The sequence below is a fragment of the Neophocaena asiaeorientalis genome, unplaced genomic scaffold, assembly GCF_003031525.2.
Source record: "Neophocaena asiaeorientalis asiaeorientalis breed wild unplaced genomic scaffold, Neophocaena_asiaeorientalis_V1.1 scaffold145, whole genome shotgun sequence".
In the NCBI taxonomy this organism is placed as follows: Eukaryota; Metazoa; Chordata; class Mammalia; order Artiodactyla; family Phocoenidae; genus Neophocaena; species Neophocaena asiaeorientalis.
The window spans coordinates 3706885-3723680 of NW_020172629.1; the positions used below are offsets into that span (position 1 = coordinate 3706885).

Here is a 16796-nt window from a genome sequence, read left to right on the forward strand (position 1 = left end):
GCAGTCTTCAGCTATATCAGTGGATTCATCCATTTCTTTTGGCAGTTCAGTTTTTGCCTGATGTATTTTGATGCTCTGTTGTTAGGTACATACACATTAAGGATTGCTATGCCTTCTTAGAAAGCTGACCCTTTATCATTATATATTGCTCCTTTTAGCCCTGACAGTCTTCCTTGCTCTGCAGTCCACCTTGTCTGAAATTAACACAGATACTCCAGCTCTCTCTTGATTAGTGTTAGCACGGTGTATCTTTCTGGGTCCCTTTACTTTTAATATATCTGTATCTTTACATTTATTGGATTTCTTATAGACAACATATAGTTGGGGTTTTTAATCCACTCTGACCGTCTGTCTTTAATTGACTTATTTAGACCATTCACATTTAACGTGATCATTGATATTGTTGTTTTAATATTTATCATAGTTTTAACTATTTTCTATTCACCGACCTTGTTCTTTGTTTCCATTTTTGTCTTTCAGTCCTTTTCTGCCATCTCTGGTTTTAACTGAGCATTTTATATAATTCTATGTTCTCTCCTCTCTTAGCATATCAACTACACTTCTTTTTAAACTTTTTATCGGTTGCCCTAGAGTTTACAATTTACATTTACAACTACTCTAAATCTACTTTCAAAGAATACTATACTGCCTCATGGGTAGTGCAGATACCTTACAGCAGAGTTTTCCCAATTCCTTCCTCCTGCCCCTATAACATTACTGTCATTCATTTCACTTATCCACAAGCTAATCAATGGAAACACTGGCGCTATTACTTTCAATAAACTGTTACCTGTTGGATCAAGAGTAAAAGATTTTATTTACCCTTGGTTGATTCCTCTCTAATACTCTTCCTTTCTTTATGTAAATCTGAGTTTCTCACCTAAATAACGTCCATCTCTCAGAAGAACTTCTGTTAAAATTTTTTGTCAAGCAGGTCTATTAGCAACAACTTCCCTTAATTTTTGTTTGTACTGCATAGCATAGGGAATTATATTCAATATCTTTGAATAACCTATAATGGAAAAGAATCTGAAAAAGGATAGATAGATAGATATAACTGAACCACTTAGCTGTACACCTGAAACTAATAGAACATTATAAACTAACTATACTTAAATTTAAAAAATGGTCAAAAAAAATTTTTTTTAATTTTAAAAAAGAGCTCAATTTAAAAATGGACAGGGACTTCCCAAGTGGTGCAGTGGTTAAGAATCCACCTGCCAATTCAGAGGACATGGGTTCGAGCCCTGGTCCGGGAAGATCCCACATGCCACGGAGCAACTAAGCCCGTGCGCCACAACTACTGAGCCTGTGTTCTAGAGCCGGGGAGCCACAACTACTGAGCCCGTGTGCCACAGCTACTGAAGCCCGCACACCTAGAGCCCGTGCTCCGCAACAAGAGAGGCCACCACAATGAGAAGCCCGTGCACTGCAACGAAGAGTAGCCCCCGCTCACTGCAACTAGAGAAAGCCCGTGCACAGCAACAAAGACCCAACACAGCCAAATAAATAAATAAATAAATTTTTTAAAATAAATAAAATAAAATAAAAATGGACAAAGCATCTGAATAGGCACATTCCCCCAAAGAAAATATACAAATGGCCAATAAGGATACAGAAAGATGTCTAACATCATTAGTCATCAGGGAAATACAAATCAAAAGCACAACGAGGGCTTCCCTGGTGGCGCAGTGGTTAAGAGTCCGCCTGCCGATGCAGGGGACACAGGTTCATGCCCCGGTCTGGGAAGATCCCACATGCCGCAGAGCGGCTGGGCCCGTGAGCCATGGCCACTGAGCCTGCGCGTCCAGAGGCTGTGCTCCACAACGGGAGAGGACACAGCAGTGAGAGGCCCGTGTACTGACAAAAAAAAAAAGGCACAACGAGATAATACATAATACTCACCAGGATGGCTATAATTAAAAACCAAAAAGACCTTTAATGACAAGTGTTAAAGAGAATATGGAGAAACTGGAACTCTCATGTTGGTGGTAGAAATGTGAAATGGTGCCATGATTCTGGAAAATAGTTTATCAGTTCCTCAAAATATTAAACACAGAGTTATCACCATATGACCTAGCAATTCCACCCAAGAGAAATAAAAAGATATGTCCACACAAAAACTTGTACACAAATGTTCACAGCAACACTTTTCATAAGAGCCAAAAAGTGGAAACAACCTGAAGCTCCATCAACTAAAGAATGAATAACTAAAACATGGCACATCCATACGACAGAATATTATTTGACCATAAAAAAGAATGGACTATTGATGCATGCTACAACATGATGAGCCTTGAAAACATCATGCTAATTGAAAGAAGCTAGACACTAAAAAAAAATCACATATTGCATGATTCAATTAATATTAAATATCCAGAGTAGGCAAAGGTAGATTAGTGGTTGTCTAGAACTGGAAGGAGGAGAATTCGGGGGTAAATGGGGAATGAACTCCTAAAGGGTATAATATTTCTTTTTAAGATAATAAAAATGTTCTATCATTAGATTGTGGTGATGGCTGCACGATTCATGCATATACTAAAAATCACCGAAATGGGTGAACTGTATGATATGTGAATTATATCTCAATAAAACTTTAAAAACCAGTTGAGTTGGTTTTGTGCAGCATTCCCATTGTTCTGACAAGAACAAAATACACATACATGTATGAACTACTAAATGTACATTGTACAATTTCAGTGATTTCATATGAGTCAAATGCTCTTAACATTTGCATTTAAAACTTGTATTGCACCATATCAAGATGAATGGTAAAATTCATGGTAATAGGGCTTCCTTGGTGGTGTAGTGGTTAAGAATCCGCCTGCCAATGCAGGGCACACGGGTTCAACCCCTGGTCCTGGAAGATCCCATACGCTGCGGAACGACTAAGCCCATGCGCCACAACTACTGAGCCTGTGCTCTAGAGCCCTTGAGCCACAACTACTGAAGCCCGCGCACCTAGAGCCCGTGCTCCGCAACAAGAGAAGCCACCGCAGTGAGAAGCCCACTCGCCGCAACTAGAGAAAGCCCGAGCGCAGCAACAAAGACCCAACACAGCCAAAAATAAATAAATAAAAAATAAATTAAAAAAAAAAAAAATTCATGCTAATAAAATTTAATTTTTTTACTTAAAACAACATTGAATAGCATGTAAAAAAAATATGACAAGTTGGGAAAAAACCACTGAATAAAGGAAAATGCTTTATATTTTAGTACCTTTAATTGCATTTTCTTCCTGCTTTTCGAACAAAGAACCCATATCTTCATTTTGCACTGGGCCCCAAAAAATTTTGCACTGGGCTAGCCCTGGAACAAATTTGAAAACCACTGCATGGAACTTCCTGGACAGCAAGTACAGAATATGAAGAAAAAAGTTCCCATCACCTTGCTCTTTTACCAACTAGACATTAAGTTAAAGCTACATCAAGTGCTCTTGGTAACTAGGAGAACACTGAAACTAGTTCAAAAATCATCTATTCTTGAACAAGCTTAACCAAAGTCCACAGAAACAACAAATCCCATATGATCAGGTGTTCAGCACTGTGCCAAGCACCTTCCTAACACTGTCTCATGTTAATTCTCACTGAGGTAGGTATTGTAATTCCCAGTTTTGTAGACAAGGAAAGTAAGATTCCAAGAGATTAAGCAACTTCCCCAATACCACACAGCTAGTTGGCAGCCGAGATATGACTGGAGCCTACTCTGCCCCAATCCAGAGCCAACAAATCTGCCTCCACATTCCGCTTCCAGTACTGCAGTGCAGTAGGGAGAAACACAGGTTCTCAATAGAGCCTAATGGTTAAAACTGGGGGTCTGAATGAGTATTAGACGAGGGATAGCAACAGTTATAGGCCTGAATAATACATCTGATATTAAAATATACAACATCAATCCCATAAAATCACCATCTCATGAATTACCATGCTGGTGAAACAAACACTGTTTGCAGTCCTAGATGCCCAGCTTTTTGTAAAATTCCTTATTTAGTTATGATGCTCTATGAAAGATACAGACACAGTAAATTTGAGAAGAACTAAAATCATGTTAGATAAATGACTTCTTAAGGTCAAAAACTCCTACTTTAAGGGATATGTGGAATGTTCCTGAAACCCAAGCCCCCAAAAAGATACACATGTAGAAAAACTTTTAATTAAACATCAGAATAACTTTAAAAATTCCTATCTTGAGAGTCTATGGCCCACACAACTAAAGCACTATGAGTTTTATCATGAGTCCTGCCGCAAAGAGCCACAAAGGAAAAAAAATATTGTATTCCCTCTCCAACTTTAAGTTCCCCTCATGCAATTTCAAGTTTACACAGATTTGTTTCTACAAACCTTTTCAAAAGCCAAGAAATTCTGGCATCCCCAAAGTCCTGGTGGAGATGGGTCAGCAATGGAAAAACAGGTCAAGTAGGAAGACAGAGAGGAATGGTTTTTACAAAGACACCTCGGACGGCACACCACCACAGTCTGCGAGGGCAGTAGGAAGACAAGCACATAAAAGGTAACAAGTGCTCTGACACGGAGTCCTCAAGGGCAGAGCTAGGGTTCTATGCCCAGTGACTGGAAAAGGTCACCCAAAGCTTCTCCCACCTCCAGCACACAGTTCTTCAGTGCCAGTGGAATGACAGCGAGGAGCAGGGTCTCAGGAGCTAAAAACTCCAAGTTAAAAAGCAGAAAGACGCTAAACATCTGGACAGAGTAAGAGCCATAAAGAAATACTTCTCGGAATACATACTATTCAAAATAATCCAAAATGCATTTACAAGAATTCCATTGATATTCTAGGGAAGTGGATCCTGAAAGATTCTAACACACAAAGGATGATAGATATTAGCAGCATAAAATTAGAATTTTTTTATCTTTATTTGGTGTCCTTTCTCAGTTGTTTTAAGTGTTAAAACATTTATAAGGGATTTCAAAAAGAAATTCTGAACTTTATTCCCTCATGTCTCTTTTTTGCTATAACGCCATAAGTTCCCTGAATTATCTTACTACCAAGGTTTTCAGGAAATTGACCTGTAATATTATATTTACATATAATCTTCAAAGCCCTAATATTATCATGAGTGAACACCTACAAATATCTACTACAGACACTGTAGAGAATAAAACAAAAACATATGGCTCTCAAAGGATTTATACTCTATCCTACTGCATAATTGTGGCTTGGATACAAAAGGAAGACTAACACTAAAAATCATGCTGAAAGGATACGGCATTCTTTGGATGCCTACATATCTCAGGAAATATACTTCCAATTGCCACTTAAGAAGGAAAAGAATAGGGAAAAAGGAAAAATCATCTCAAGTATAATGAGGAATGCCTCAGTCCCCTTTAACCTCAAGTACAGAACTAGAAACAGGTGATGTATACCCACAAGGAGCACATCACAGGCCAAAGCTGCTACAACCAATTACCACAAACTTAGTGACTTAACACAAATTTATTACCTCATAGTTCTGGAGGTCAAAAATCCAACACGGGTTTCACTGTGCTAAAAGCAAGGTATCAGCAGGGCTAGTTTCTTCTGGAGACTCTAAGGGAAAATCCATGTCCTTGTCTTTCCCAGACTCTGGAGGCCACCCACATTCCTTGACTTGTGGCTCCTTCCTCCACCCGCAAAGTGCATCACTCCAACCTCTGGTTGTCGTCACATCTTCTCAAACTCTGACCCTCCTGCCTCCCTCTTATAAGGACCCTTGTAATTGCACTCACCCAAATAATCCAGGATAATCTTCCCCTTAACATAATTACATCTGCAAAGCACTTCTGCCACCTAAGATAACATATTCACAGGCTCCAGAGAATACCACGTGGACATCATTACGGGCCACTGTACCGCCTACCAAGGGAAATTGATTTAACCCAGTTTCAGCAAACTCAAATACAAAGAATCCTCTATACCTCTATCCCATTCTTCTTTGTTCACCAATACTGTAAAATCATCTCCATATATGCTGGCTATTGGATATATATCTACTACACCATCCACTCTAAGACTTTATGACCACAATGAGAAAGGGAAAAGCATCCCCTGCATCTGGGAGCTGGCCTGCTACTATCAAAAGGCCTTGAAGCAACCTTCAAACTGGCTAACAACTCACAGCCAGGTACTCACAGCTAGGTCTTGATGATTCTCCCATCGAAAATAAACAACTTCAGAGAACATTAACATCAGAGAAGGCCACTCTATGACCATAATGGATAAAGAATAAGACCACTCTGTAGTCATGCCTCAACAAAGATGAGAAACATGGACACTGTCCAAATCATAGAAATGACCAAACATTTCCCCACACTGGCTAGTAAGAATGACTTACATCTTTAACAATTACAGTTTTAGCCTCACTCAAATCTTTCTCCTTCAAGATAAGATCTATTAAGATATCCAGTCATAGAATTATCTCTGCTTCCTAACAGCATCCAATACAGATCAAAGCCCCACTTCACTTCCATTAACTCTTCCCAAATCACCTAACACAAGCCCAAATCCTGTTTTAAAAAGTTGTTTTCTAATACTCTCTTACTGAGATGCCTCACAGTTCCCCATGGTATGCATTTTCCCTCACTGTAACACGTAATAAACCTGACTTATCCAACTACAAGTGTGTTCCTGGCGGTCTTTGGCTGAAGAACAATGACAAAGGTCAGGAAAGACTATGGATCCCCAGACAACTGAATTCCAAATTTATGTACAACATTGGTGATTGGCTCAATCTTCTGCCCAACCCCTGTTCTCAAGAGAAAAGGACTGAAGTTTTAAGCTCTAGCACAAGGAGTAAGCCATGGAGGTGAGGGCAAGACCGTGGTAGGAAAAGGCAGGTAACCTCACCTAAGGAAGCAGCAGGTGGAGGATGATTCCTGGCACCCCCATTTTTCCCCACTCCTATTTAGCCAAAAGGGAGCCAAAAAAATGGCATGGTCCTAAAACCTCTACTGTTGTAATAGTCCCAGTCAACCCTAGAATTGTCCCCAAATACATTACAGCCAAGTGAGGGAGTTTTGTCCACAATTAGGATAAGGAAGAATTTAGATTATGCAGCCAGACCCCAAAGCTCCCAGCCAGCGAGCTTCATAGGCTCTCCTTGATCCTTTCATCAGCCTTACAGTAAGCCAACTCTCCATTTTATGTAACTGACCTAGTTGGATGCCACTGAACCCTGTCATGGTGGAGGTTTAAACCCTATAGGCTGTAAACAGAGTACAGGCTGTGGGATGAGGCTGCCTGGATTCAAACTGTGGCTCTATCGCACACTGTGACAGATGCTGTGAAGTACCTACTTCACTAGGTTGTTATCTTCAAATAAGATAACCTGGTCAGTACGCGATAAGTGTTATTTCTTATTAATTTAGTGAAGGGATTATGGAGACTTTTTAGTACAGTCGTGTATTAATCTGTGATCATTTTTTTGTTGTTGTTGTTGGTGCGTGGGCCTCTCACTGCTGTGGCCTCTTCCGTTGTGGAGCACAGGCTCCGGATGCGCAGGCTCAGCGGCCACGGCTCACGGGCCCAGCCGCTCCGCGGCATGTGGGATCTTCCCGGACCGGGGCACGAACCTGTATCCCCTGCATTGGCAGGCGGGCTCTCAACCACTGCGCCACCAGGGAAGCCCAATCTGTGATCATTTTAACTATACTGGTGAAAGTGGCATCAATGTAAGATAACCACTTTGAAGACATCTAAATAAATGTATCCAAAGAACAGATGTACTGAAAGACAAATGTTGCTGTGCAACTATGGCAGCATAAGAAATAGGTACATATAAATTACTGTCAATGTTTCAGCTCTCCTGATGGGTATTAATAAGCTAGTCAATGCTTTAGAATCCTGAGTGATGGTTCATGTGTGTATATGGTTTAAAAACAGGTTAATCAAAAGCAGGTCACAGACAAACAAATGAAAAGTTTGTGTGTGAACCAAGGATTAAAGATAATCCAATTTTGTGCACCTGAAGTACAAAAGGAAAAGGAAAAAAGACAGCAAAAGGAAATGGATCGTTACATTTAGTTGATAGTAGGAGCTAAATGTAATCATTATAGTAACTGACAAGAGAACTCTGAGATATTCATAATATTAAAGAGAAAGTAAAATTATTACATGAGCATTTAAAAGTTAAACACTGTACCACATACAAAAATTAACTCAAAACAGATCAAAGACCTCATAAATGTAAGTTAAAACTACACAACTCTTAGAAGAAAACATAAGGAAAAATCTTCATGACATTGAATTTAGCAATGATTTCTTGGATATAACACCAAAAACACAAGCAACAATGACAAAAAATACATAAATTGGACTAAATCAAAATTTTAAGTTTTAGTCCACCAAAGAACACTATAAATAGATTTTAAAAAGGCAACCCACAGAATGGGAGAAAATATTTTCAAATCACAAAGGAATTAACATCCAGAATATATAAAGAACTCCTAAAACTCAACAACAAAACAACCCAATTCAAAAATTGGCAAAGCACTTAGATAGACATTTCCTCAAAGAAAATATACAAATGTCCAAAAGCACATGAAACAATGCTCAATGTCACTAATCATCAGGGAAACACAAATCAAAACCATAATGAGCTACCACTGCACACCCACTAGGGTAACTATTATTGTTAAAAAAACAGAAAACAACATGTGTTGGTGAAGATATGGAGAAACTGAAACCCTGGCACATGACTGCTGGGAATGTAAAATGGTCCAGCCACTGTGGAAAACATGGCAGCTTCTCAAAAAATTAAACATAGGATTACCATGTGATCCAACAATTCCAATTCTGGGTCTATACCTAAAAGAATTGAAAGCAAGGTCTGGAACAAATATTCACTCATTCATTCGACTATTCAAACGTGTTCATAGCAGCATTATTCACAGTAGCCAGAAAACAACCCAAATGTCCACGGACGGATGAATGGATAAGCAAAACATGGTATATACACACAACAGAATATTATCCAGCCTTAAAAAGGAAGGAAATTCTGACACATGCTTCAACGTGGATGAAACTTGACAGCATTATGCTAAGTGAAATAAGCCAGACACAAAAGGACAAGTATTGTATGACTCCACTTACATGAAATACCTGGACCAAAAAGTTCCCTTGGTTTTTAAGTAAAAATAAAAGACATATTTTTCATTTTCACCAAGAACGTTATTGAACAACATATTCACCATTTTGTTCCACTACCTTCTGCCATTTTTCAGGCAACTTCATAACTCCATCTTCCCAAAACTTTTTTATCTTTTTGAGCAAAGAACTGTTCCAGATGCCTTTTACAGTCTTCCAGGGAACTGAAATTTTTTCCATTAAGAGAATTTTGTAAAGACCAAAATAAATGGAAATCCAAAAGTGCAACGTCTGGTGAATATGGAGGATGAATCAGAACTTCCCAGCCAAGCTAACAGTTTTTGCCTGGTCATCAAAGAAACATGCAGTCTTGCGCTATCCTGATGGAATTATGTGTTTTCTGTTGACTAATTCTGGATGCTTTTCGTCGAGTGCTACTTTCACTTGGTATAACTGGGAGCAGTACTTGTTGGAATTAATCATTTGGTTTTCCAGGAGGAGCTCATAATAGAGGACTCCCATCCAATCCCACCATATACACAACATCACCTTCTTTGGATGAAGACCAGCCTTTGGTGCGGTTGGTGGTGGTTCATTTTGCTCGCCCCACCATCTCTTCTGTTCCAGATTATTGCACAGTATCCACTTTTCATTGAGTCACAATTTGTTTTAAAAATGGAACATTTTCGTTATGTTTAAGTAGAGAATCGCATGCGGAAGTACAGTCAAGAAGGTTTTTTTCACTTAACTTATGTGGAACCCAAACATCAAAGCGATCAACATAACCCAGCTGGTACAAATGATTTTCAGTGCTTGATTTGGATATTTTGAGTACGTCGGCTATCTCTCACGGGGTAAAAGGTTAATTGTTCTCAATTAATGTCTCGATTTGATCGCTATCAACTTCAACTGGGCTACCAGACTGTGGAGCATCGTCCAGCGAGAAATCTCCAGCACGAGACTTCACAAACAAATTTTGACATATTCGATCAGTCACAGCACCTTCTCCATACACTACACAAATCTTTTTTTGGGTTTCAGGTGCATTTTTACCTTTCTTGAAACAATAAAGCATAATATGACGAAAATGTTGCTTTTTTCCTTCCATCTTCAGTATTAAAATGGCTACACAAAAATTCACCAATTTTGATAAGTTTTTTTTAAATGCATGCTGATATGACAGCTGTCACAATACAATCTAACAAAATTGTTTCAAATGAAGTTAAAGACAACTAAGCACTAGTAGAGCCTTCTTACAGAAAAAAAAAAAAAAAAACGAACAAACTTTTTGGCCAAGCCAATAAAATTTAGAGAGATAGAAAGTAGAGTGGTGGTTACCAGAAGGAGAGAGGAACGGGGAGTTACTGACCAAAGGAGACAGTTTCAGTTTGGAATGACGAAAAAGTTCTGGAGATGGATAGTGGTGATGGTCGCACAACAATGCAAATGTACTTCATGTCACTGGAATAAACACTTTAAAATGGTAAATTGAGGGTAACATATATTTTATCTTTTAGGCAAAAGCAAAAAGAGTTGAATAATTAAAAGAACTGAGACCATGGCAATCAGAAAAGAAAAAGAAATAACAGGAATCCAAATTGGAAAACAAGTAAAACTGTCACTGTTTGCAGATGACATGATACTACACATAGAAAATCATAAAGATGCTGCCAGAAAACTACTAGAGCTCACCACTGAATTTAGTAAAGTTGCAGGATACAAAATTAACACACAGAAATCTCCTGCATTCCTAAAAACAAAAGATCAGAAAGAGAAATTAGGGAAACAATCCCATTTACCATCACATCAAAAAGAATGAAATACCTAGGAATAAACCTACCTAAGAAGGCAAAAGACCTGTACTCTGAAAACTATAAGATTCTGATGAAAGAAATCGAAGATGACACAGATGGATAGACATACCGTGTCCTTGGATTGGAAGAATCAATACTGTCAAAATGACTATTCTACCCAAGGCAATCTATAGATTCAATGCAATCCCTATCAAATTACCAATGACATTTTTCACAGAACTGGAACAAAAAAAAATTTTAATTTGTATGGAAACATAAAAGACCCCAAATAGCCAAAGCAATCCTGAGAAAGAAAAATGGAGTTGGAGGAATCAGGCCCCCTAACTTCAGATTATACTACAAAGCTATAGTAATCACAACAGTATGGTACTGGCACAGAAAAACAGAAATACAGATCAATGGAACAGGACTGAAAGCCCAGGAGTAAACCCACGCACCTATCGTCAATTAATCTACGACAAAGGAGGCAAGAATATACGGTGGAGAGAAAACAATCTCTTCAATAAGTGGTGCTGGGAAAACTGGACAGCTACATGTAAAAGAATGAAATTAGAATATTCTCTAACACCATACACAAACCTAAATGTAAGGCCAGATACTATAAAACTGTGAGAAGAAAACATAGGCAGAATACTCTTTGACATAAATTGCAGCAATATCTGAGATTTCCCTGGTGGTGCAGTGGATAAGACTCCACACTCCCAATGCAGGGGGCCTGGGTTCGATCTCTGGTCCGGGAACTAGATCCCACATGCATGCCACAACTAAGAGTTCGCATGCCACAACTGGGGAGCCGGAGAGTCGCAACTAAGGAGCCCACGTGCTGCAACTAAGGAGCCAGCAAGCCGCAACTAAGGAATCCACCTGCCGCAACTGAGACCCAGTGCAACCAAATAAATAAACATTTTTAAAAATAATAATAATAAATTGCAGCCATATCTTTTTGGATCCACCTCCTAGAGTAATGAAAATAAAAACAAAAATAAACAAATGAGACCTAATTAAACTTAAAAGCTTATGCACAGCAAAGGAAACCATAAACAAAACAAAAAGAGAACCCACAGAATGGGAGAAAATATTTGCAAATGAAGCAACCGACAACAGATTAATCTCCAAAATATACAAACATCTTATGCAGCTCTATACCACAAAAACAAACAACCCAATCCAAAAAATGGACAGAAGGGGCTTCCCTGGTGGTACAGTGGTTGAGAGTCCGCCTGCCGATGCAGGGGACGCAGGTTCGTGCCCCGGTCCGGGAAGATCCCACATGCCGCGGAGCGGCTGGGCCCGTGAGCCATGGCCGCTGAGCCTGCATGTCTGGAGCCTGTGCTCCGCAACGGGAGAGGCCACAACAGTGAGAGGCCCGCGTAGCGTCAAAAAAAAAAAAAAAAAAGGACAGAAGATCTCAACAGACATTTCTCCCAAGAAGACATACAGGTGGCCAAAAAGCACATGAAAAGATGCTCAACATCACTAATTATTAGAGAAATGTATATCAAAACTACAGTGAGGTGTCACCTCACATTGGTCAGAATGGCCATCATCAAAAAGTCTACGAACGACAAATGCTGGAGAGGATGTGGAGAAAAGGGAACTCTCTTGCCCTGTTGGTGGGAATGTAAATTGGTACAACCACTATGGAGAACAGTATGGAGGTTCCTTAAAAAACTAAAAATATAACTACCATAGGACCCAGCAATCCCACTTCTGGGCGTGTATCCAGAGAAAACCATAGTTCAAAATGATACATGAACCCTAATATTCATTGCAGCACTATTTACAATAGCAAAGACATGGAAGCAACTTAGATGTCCATCAACAGAAAAATGGATAAATAAGATGTGGTACATATATACAATGGGATATTTTCTCAGCCATAAAAAAAGGAATGAAATAATGCCATTTGCAGCAACATGGATGGACCTAGAGATTATCACACTAAGTGAAGTCAGACAGAGAAAAAGACAAATATCTTATGACATCACTTATATGTGGAATCTTGAAAAAAAATGATACAAATGAACTTATTTACAAAACAGAAACAGACTCACAGACTTCAAAAACAAACTTACCGTTACCAAAGTGAGGGGGGCTGCAGGAGGGATAAATTAGAAGTTTGGGATTAACAAACACACACAAGTATGTATAAAATAGATAATCAACAAAGACCTACTGTAGAGCACAGGGAACTCTACTCAATACTCTGTAATAACCTATATGGGAAAAGCATCTGAAAAAGAATGGATATATGTATATGTATAAATGAGTCACTTTGCTGTATACCTGAAACTAGCAAAACATTGTAAATCGATGATAATATAAAATTTAAAATTTTTTTGAATTTATTTAATTAAAAAAGTTAATAAATAAAAGAATTGGCAACAAGTCCTAGAGAAAAATCAAGCATTTATACTCACTCTAAATATAAATACTTTGAGGAAGGAAAGCCAGACTGGAAATTCACTAAGCTTGGTCACTGTCTGCACTGGTTCTGCAGAGGGCAGCGTATACCCACCACCCAAGGGTGCTGGTGCAGGAGAAGTAGGGGTGAGGAGGAGCAGAACTAAGGAATTCTAGAATCAGTGTTTCAGTGTTTCTAGGGTGTTTCTAGGGTAGGAGGCAAAAATAAAGCTCCTGGCTACTATAACGTGGGTCCCTTTCTCAATCCAAATAAGACAACATCTGTTAATTTAAAATAAAGCCAAAAACAAATAGACCAATGAAACAGCACAGAATCAAAATTAAACCCCACAAATATACAGTTATACCTAATTTGTGACTAAGGTCATAAATGGTGCTGAAGCAATTGGACATCCATGTGAAAAAAATATATACAAATCCTACTTTACAATGTACACAAAAAATAAATTCCAGATGAACTGTAGGTTTAAATGAGAGGAGTAAATCAATAAACCATTTAGAGAAAAGCACAAGAGGACATCTTCCTTACCTTGGAGTAAGCAAAAATTTCTTAAACAGGACATAAAACATACCGATCATAAAAAAAATTCTAATAAAGTGAACTATATTAAAATTAAGAATTTCTGCTCATTAGAAGATATCATTAAGCAAGTGAAAAAGCATCCCCAGAATGAAAAAAAGATTTACTATATATATACACACACACACGTATGCACATGTATACACATATATATACATATACATGACCAAAGTATCATATCCAGAAAACATAAACAACTCTCGCAAATCAATATTAAAAAGATAAACAAGGGACTTCCCCAGCGGTCCAGTGGTAAAGAATCTGCCTTCCAATGTAGAAGACGCGGATTCGATCCCTGGTGGGGGAACTAGGATCCCACATGCCGCGGGGCAACTAAGCCCGCGCGCCACAACTACTGAGCTCGCGTGGCGCAAACTACAGAGCCCACGCGCTCTGGAGCCCGTGCGCCACAACTAGAGAGAAGCCCGCGCGCCGCAACAAAAGACCCCGCGTGCGGCAACTACGACCCCGACGCAGCCAAAAAAAATAAGGAAAATAAATAAATTAAATAAATAAATTTGTTTTTAAAATAAGCAATTAAAAAAAAAGAAAGGCTGTTATTTAGTTTTTAAAAATAAATAAATAAGTTTAAAAGTGGGAAAAAGACTTGAAGACTCTTCACAAAAGAAGATTTCCAAATGGCCAATACACATATGAAAAGGTGCTGAAATTCATTATTATCAGGAAAATGCAAATAAAGTCTTTTGTGCAACAAATACATGACACTTAACAGAATGGCTAAAATTTTTTTAAAAAAGAAAAAAAAAAACCAGAAAATACTAAGTGTCCTACAGATGGAAAGCAAATCACGCCTCTCCTACAGCGCTGGTGGGAGTGTAAATTGGTACAACCCACTTTGGCAAACTGTTTAAAAGTATCTACTAAAGATGAGCAAACCCACAACCTATAACCTAGAGGTTCCATCCTTAGGTATGGACCTAACCAATGTGTCCACATGTTCACCAGAAGACATGTACAAGAATACTCGTAACCACAACCCGAAAATTACTGAAGTGCCCACCAACAGTGAAATAAACATAAATTGTGCTATAGTCACACGACTACAGCATTCGGGGTGAACTGCAACTACGTACAACAGAGAGGAATTTCACAAACGCTGTTGAGTGAAGGAAATCGGACACAAAAGAGGGCATACTGGAAGGCTCCACTTACATAAAAGTTCAAAACTAAGCTAATCGACTAAAGCCAGGACAGTGCTTACTCTTGGTGGAGAGGAGAGCAACTGGACGGGGAGAAGGGATGGGCCTCTGAGATGCTAATACTAATTGTGTTTCACAGTCTATGTTCAAAATTACACAGGTGTGTTTAAAGTGCTTCGAGCTGGACATGCATGATGATGTACTTCTCTGTTTATTTTAGCTTCAATTTAAAACTTTAAACTAATACGCCGTAGCAGAATCCACCAGTTCAGAATTTATACCTCTTTATTCCAAGATATGACTTGGCAAAGTGATTCTCAATTTTCTAGATCAAGAACTACCCAAACCAGGCAATTCTCAAAAACCAAGAGACTGACTGAATTTGAGAGAAGTTAGTTAGAAGAGGGGAGGGATAAACACAAATGCACAACATGTATATATTTTACATTGCTATGAAAACATAAACAAACACAACCACAACGTGTTCTAGTGCGCCAGGAAAAGGTAAAAACATCAACGTAGACTCCTACGGCCGAGCCTGCTTCCCGACCCCTGCCAGCAGCACAGAAGAAACAGGGGACCAAGAAAGGATGACTTCCCTCAGAAGCTGCTTCCAGGGCACAGAGGACTTCTGCCCAGGCCCTCAATCCCACCCATCGCCGGCCTTCACACCCAAACGCAAGGTTTCGGGCTCAGCCCAAGAAGGGAGGAGGGCGACGGGTGAGGGGCGGAAAGGTGGGCGCTAACCCGGCCGAGGTGACTAGTCGGGCTGGGAGAGCGAGCCCGGCCACACCCCGGCGCCTGCGCGGGGCCACCCAGGTCCCGCCAGACACCCGCCCGCACACCTGTCTACCGTGCCAGGCCAGGGACGTGCCAGGCAACGGTGCGCGGGCCGCGGGACTGTCGTCCACCGCCTGGAGGGCCGACGCCGCTAACCCGGCCCGGGAAGAGCCCTGGGGGAGGAGGGCGCAGGCGGCCCCGAAGCACTCCCGGGGGCCGGACAGGTGACTCGACGGGACCGCGCCCAGGACTGAGAGCAGGTGGGCGCAGAGCGGGGGTCGGAGCCTGGGGGAGGGGCGCGGCGCGAGGCGGAGGGGCGAGGGCGGGGGCGGGGAAGCGGTTCAGGGGAGCCCCCGAGGGCCGCGAGGGGGAAGGGAAGGGGATGGGAGGGACAGGCGGGCGGCAGGCTGGGAGGGGGCGGGCGGAGGGCGCTCACCGTGGACTCTCGCACTTGGCTGTGGAAGTGCTGCTCCCGCGCCGACACCTCGTCCTGCCCTTCCATCCTCCTTCATGCCCGCCACCACGCCGCCCGCGTCCGCGCACTCCACCGCACCATCGCCTGCCGGCCCGAGGGGCTGGACGGCCGCCCCGCCGGCCGGGACGGGAGCAGCCTGCCGCTGCACAGACCGCGACCGAGACACCGGGCGCTTCCTCAACCGCCGCCTCAGAAAAAGCCGCTCGGGCTGCTGAGGGCGGGCGCCGCGCGAGCCGGGGCGGGGAGGGGGCGGGTCTTGACGTCAGAGGAAGGCGCCGCGCGTCAGAGGAGCGCGCCGCGACTCCTGAGGGGCCTGAGGCTGAGGGGCGGGGCCTGCCGGGCGGGGCTTGGGGGGCCACGCCCCCGGGGAGCGGAGGCCAGCGGGCGCGGGCGAAATTCCGCAGGGAGCACGGTAAGGAGCTAGCGGTTGGGGTCGGGTCTCCGGGCGCGTACTCCCCCCGCCGGTGAGGGTGAACTAACGGAGG

At 41.3% G+C, this 16796-nt stretch overlaps 1 protein-coding gene across 5 annotated transcripts in view; it reads right to left on the reverse strand.

Annotated features, from left to right (window-relative positions):
• LMBR1 (limb development membrane protein 1) overlaps nt 1–16541 on the reverse strand; it is a 183461-nt gene extending 166920 nt beyond the window's left edge. For 4 of the 5 annotated variants that reach the window (XR_003002446.1, XM_024739171.1, XM_024739173.1 and 1 more), the window contains exon 1: nt 16273–16530. Coding sequence is in view for 4 of the 5 variants with exons in the window: in XM_024739171.1 (XP_024594939.1) it covers nt 16273–16338 (66 nt within the window). In the remaining variant the exon portion in view is untranslated. Of the gene's footprint in view, nt 1–16272 lie in introns of all 5 variants that reach the window. The other variant, XM_024739170.1, reaches the window with a different exon arrangement.
• Between the last annotated feature and the right edge of the window lie 255 nt (nt 16542–16796).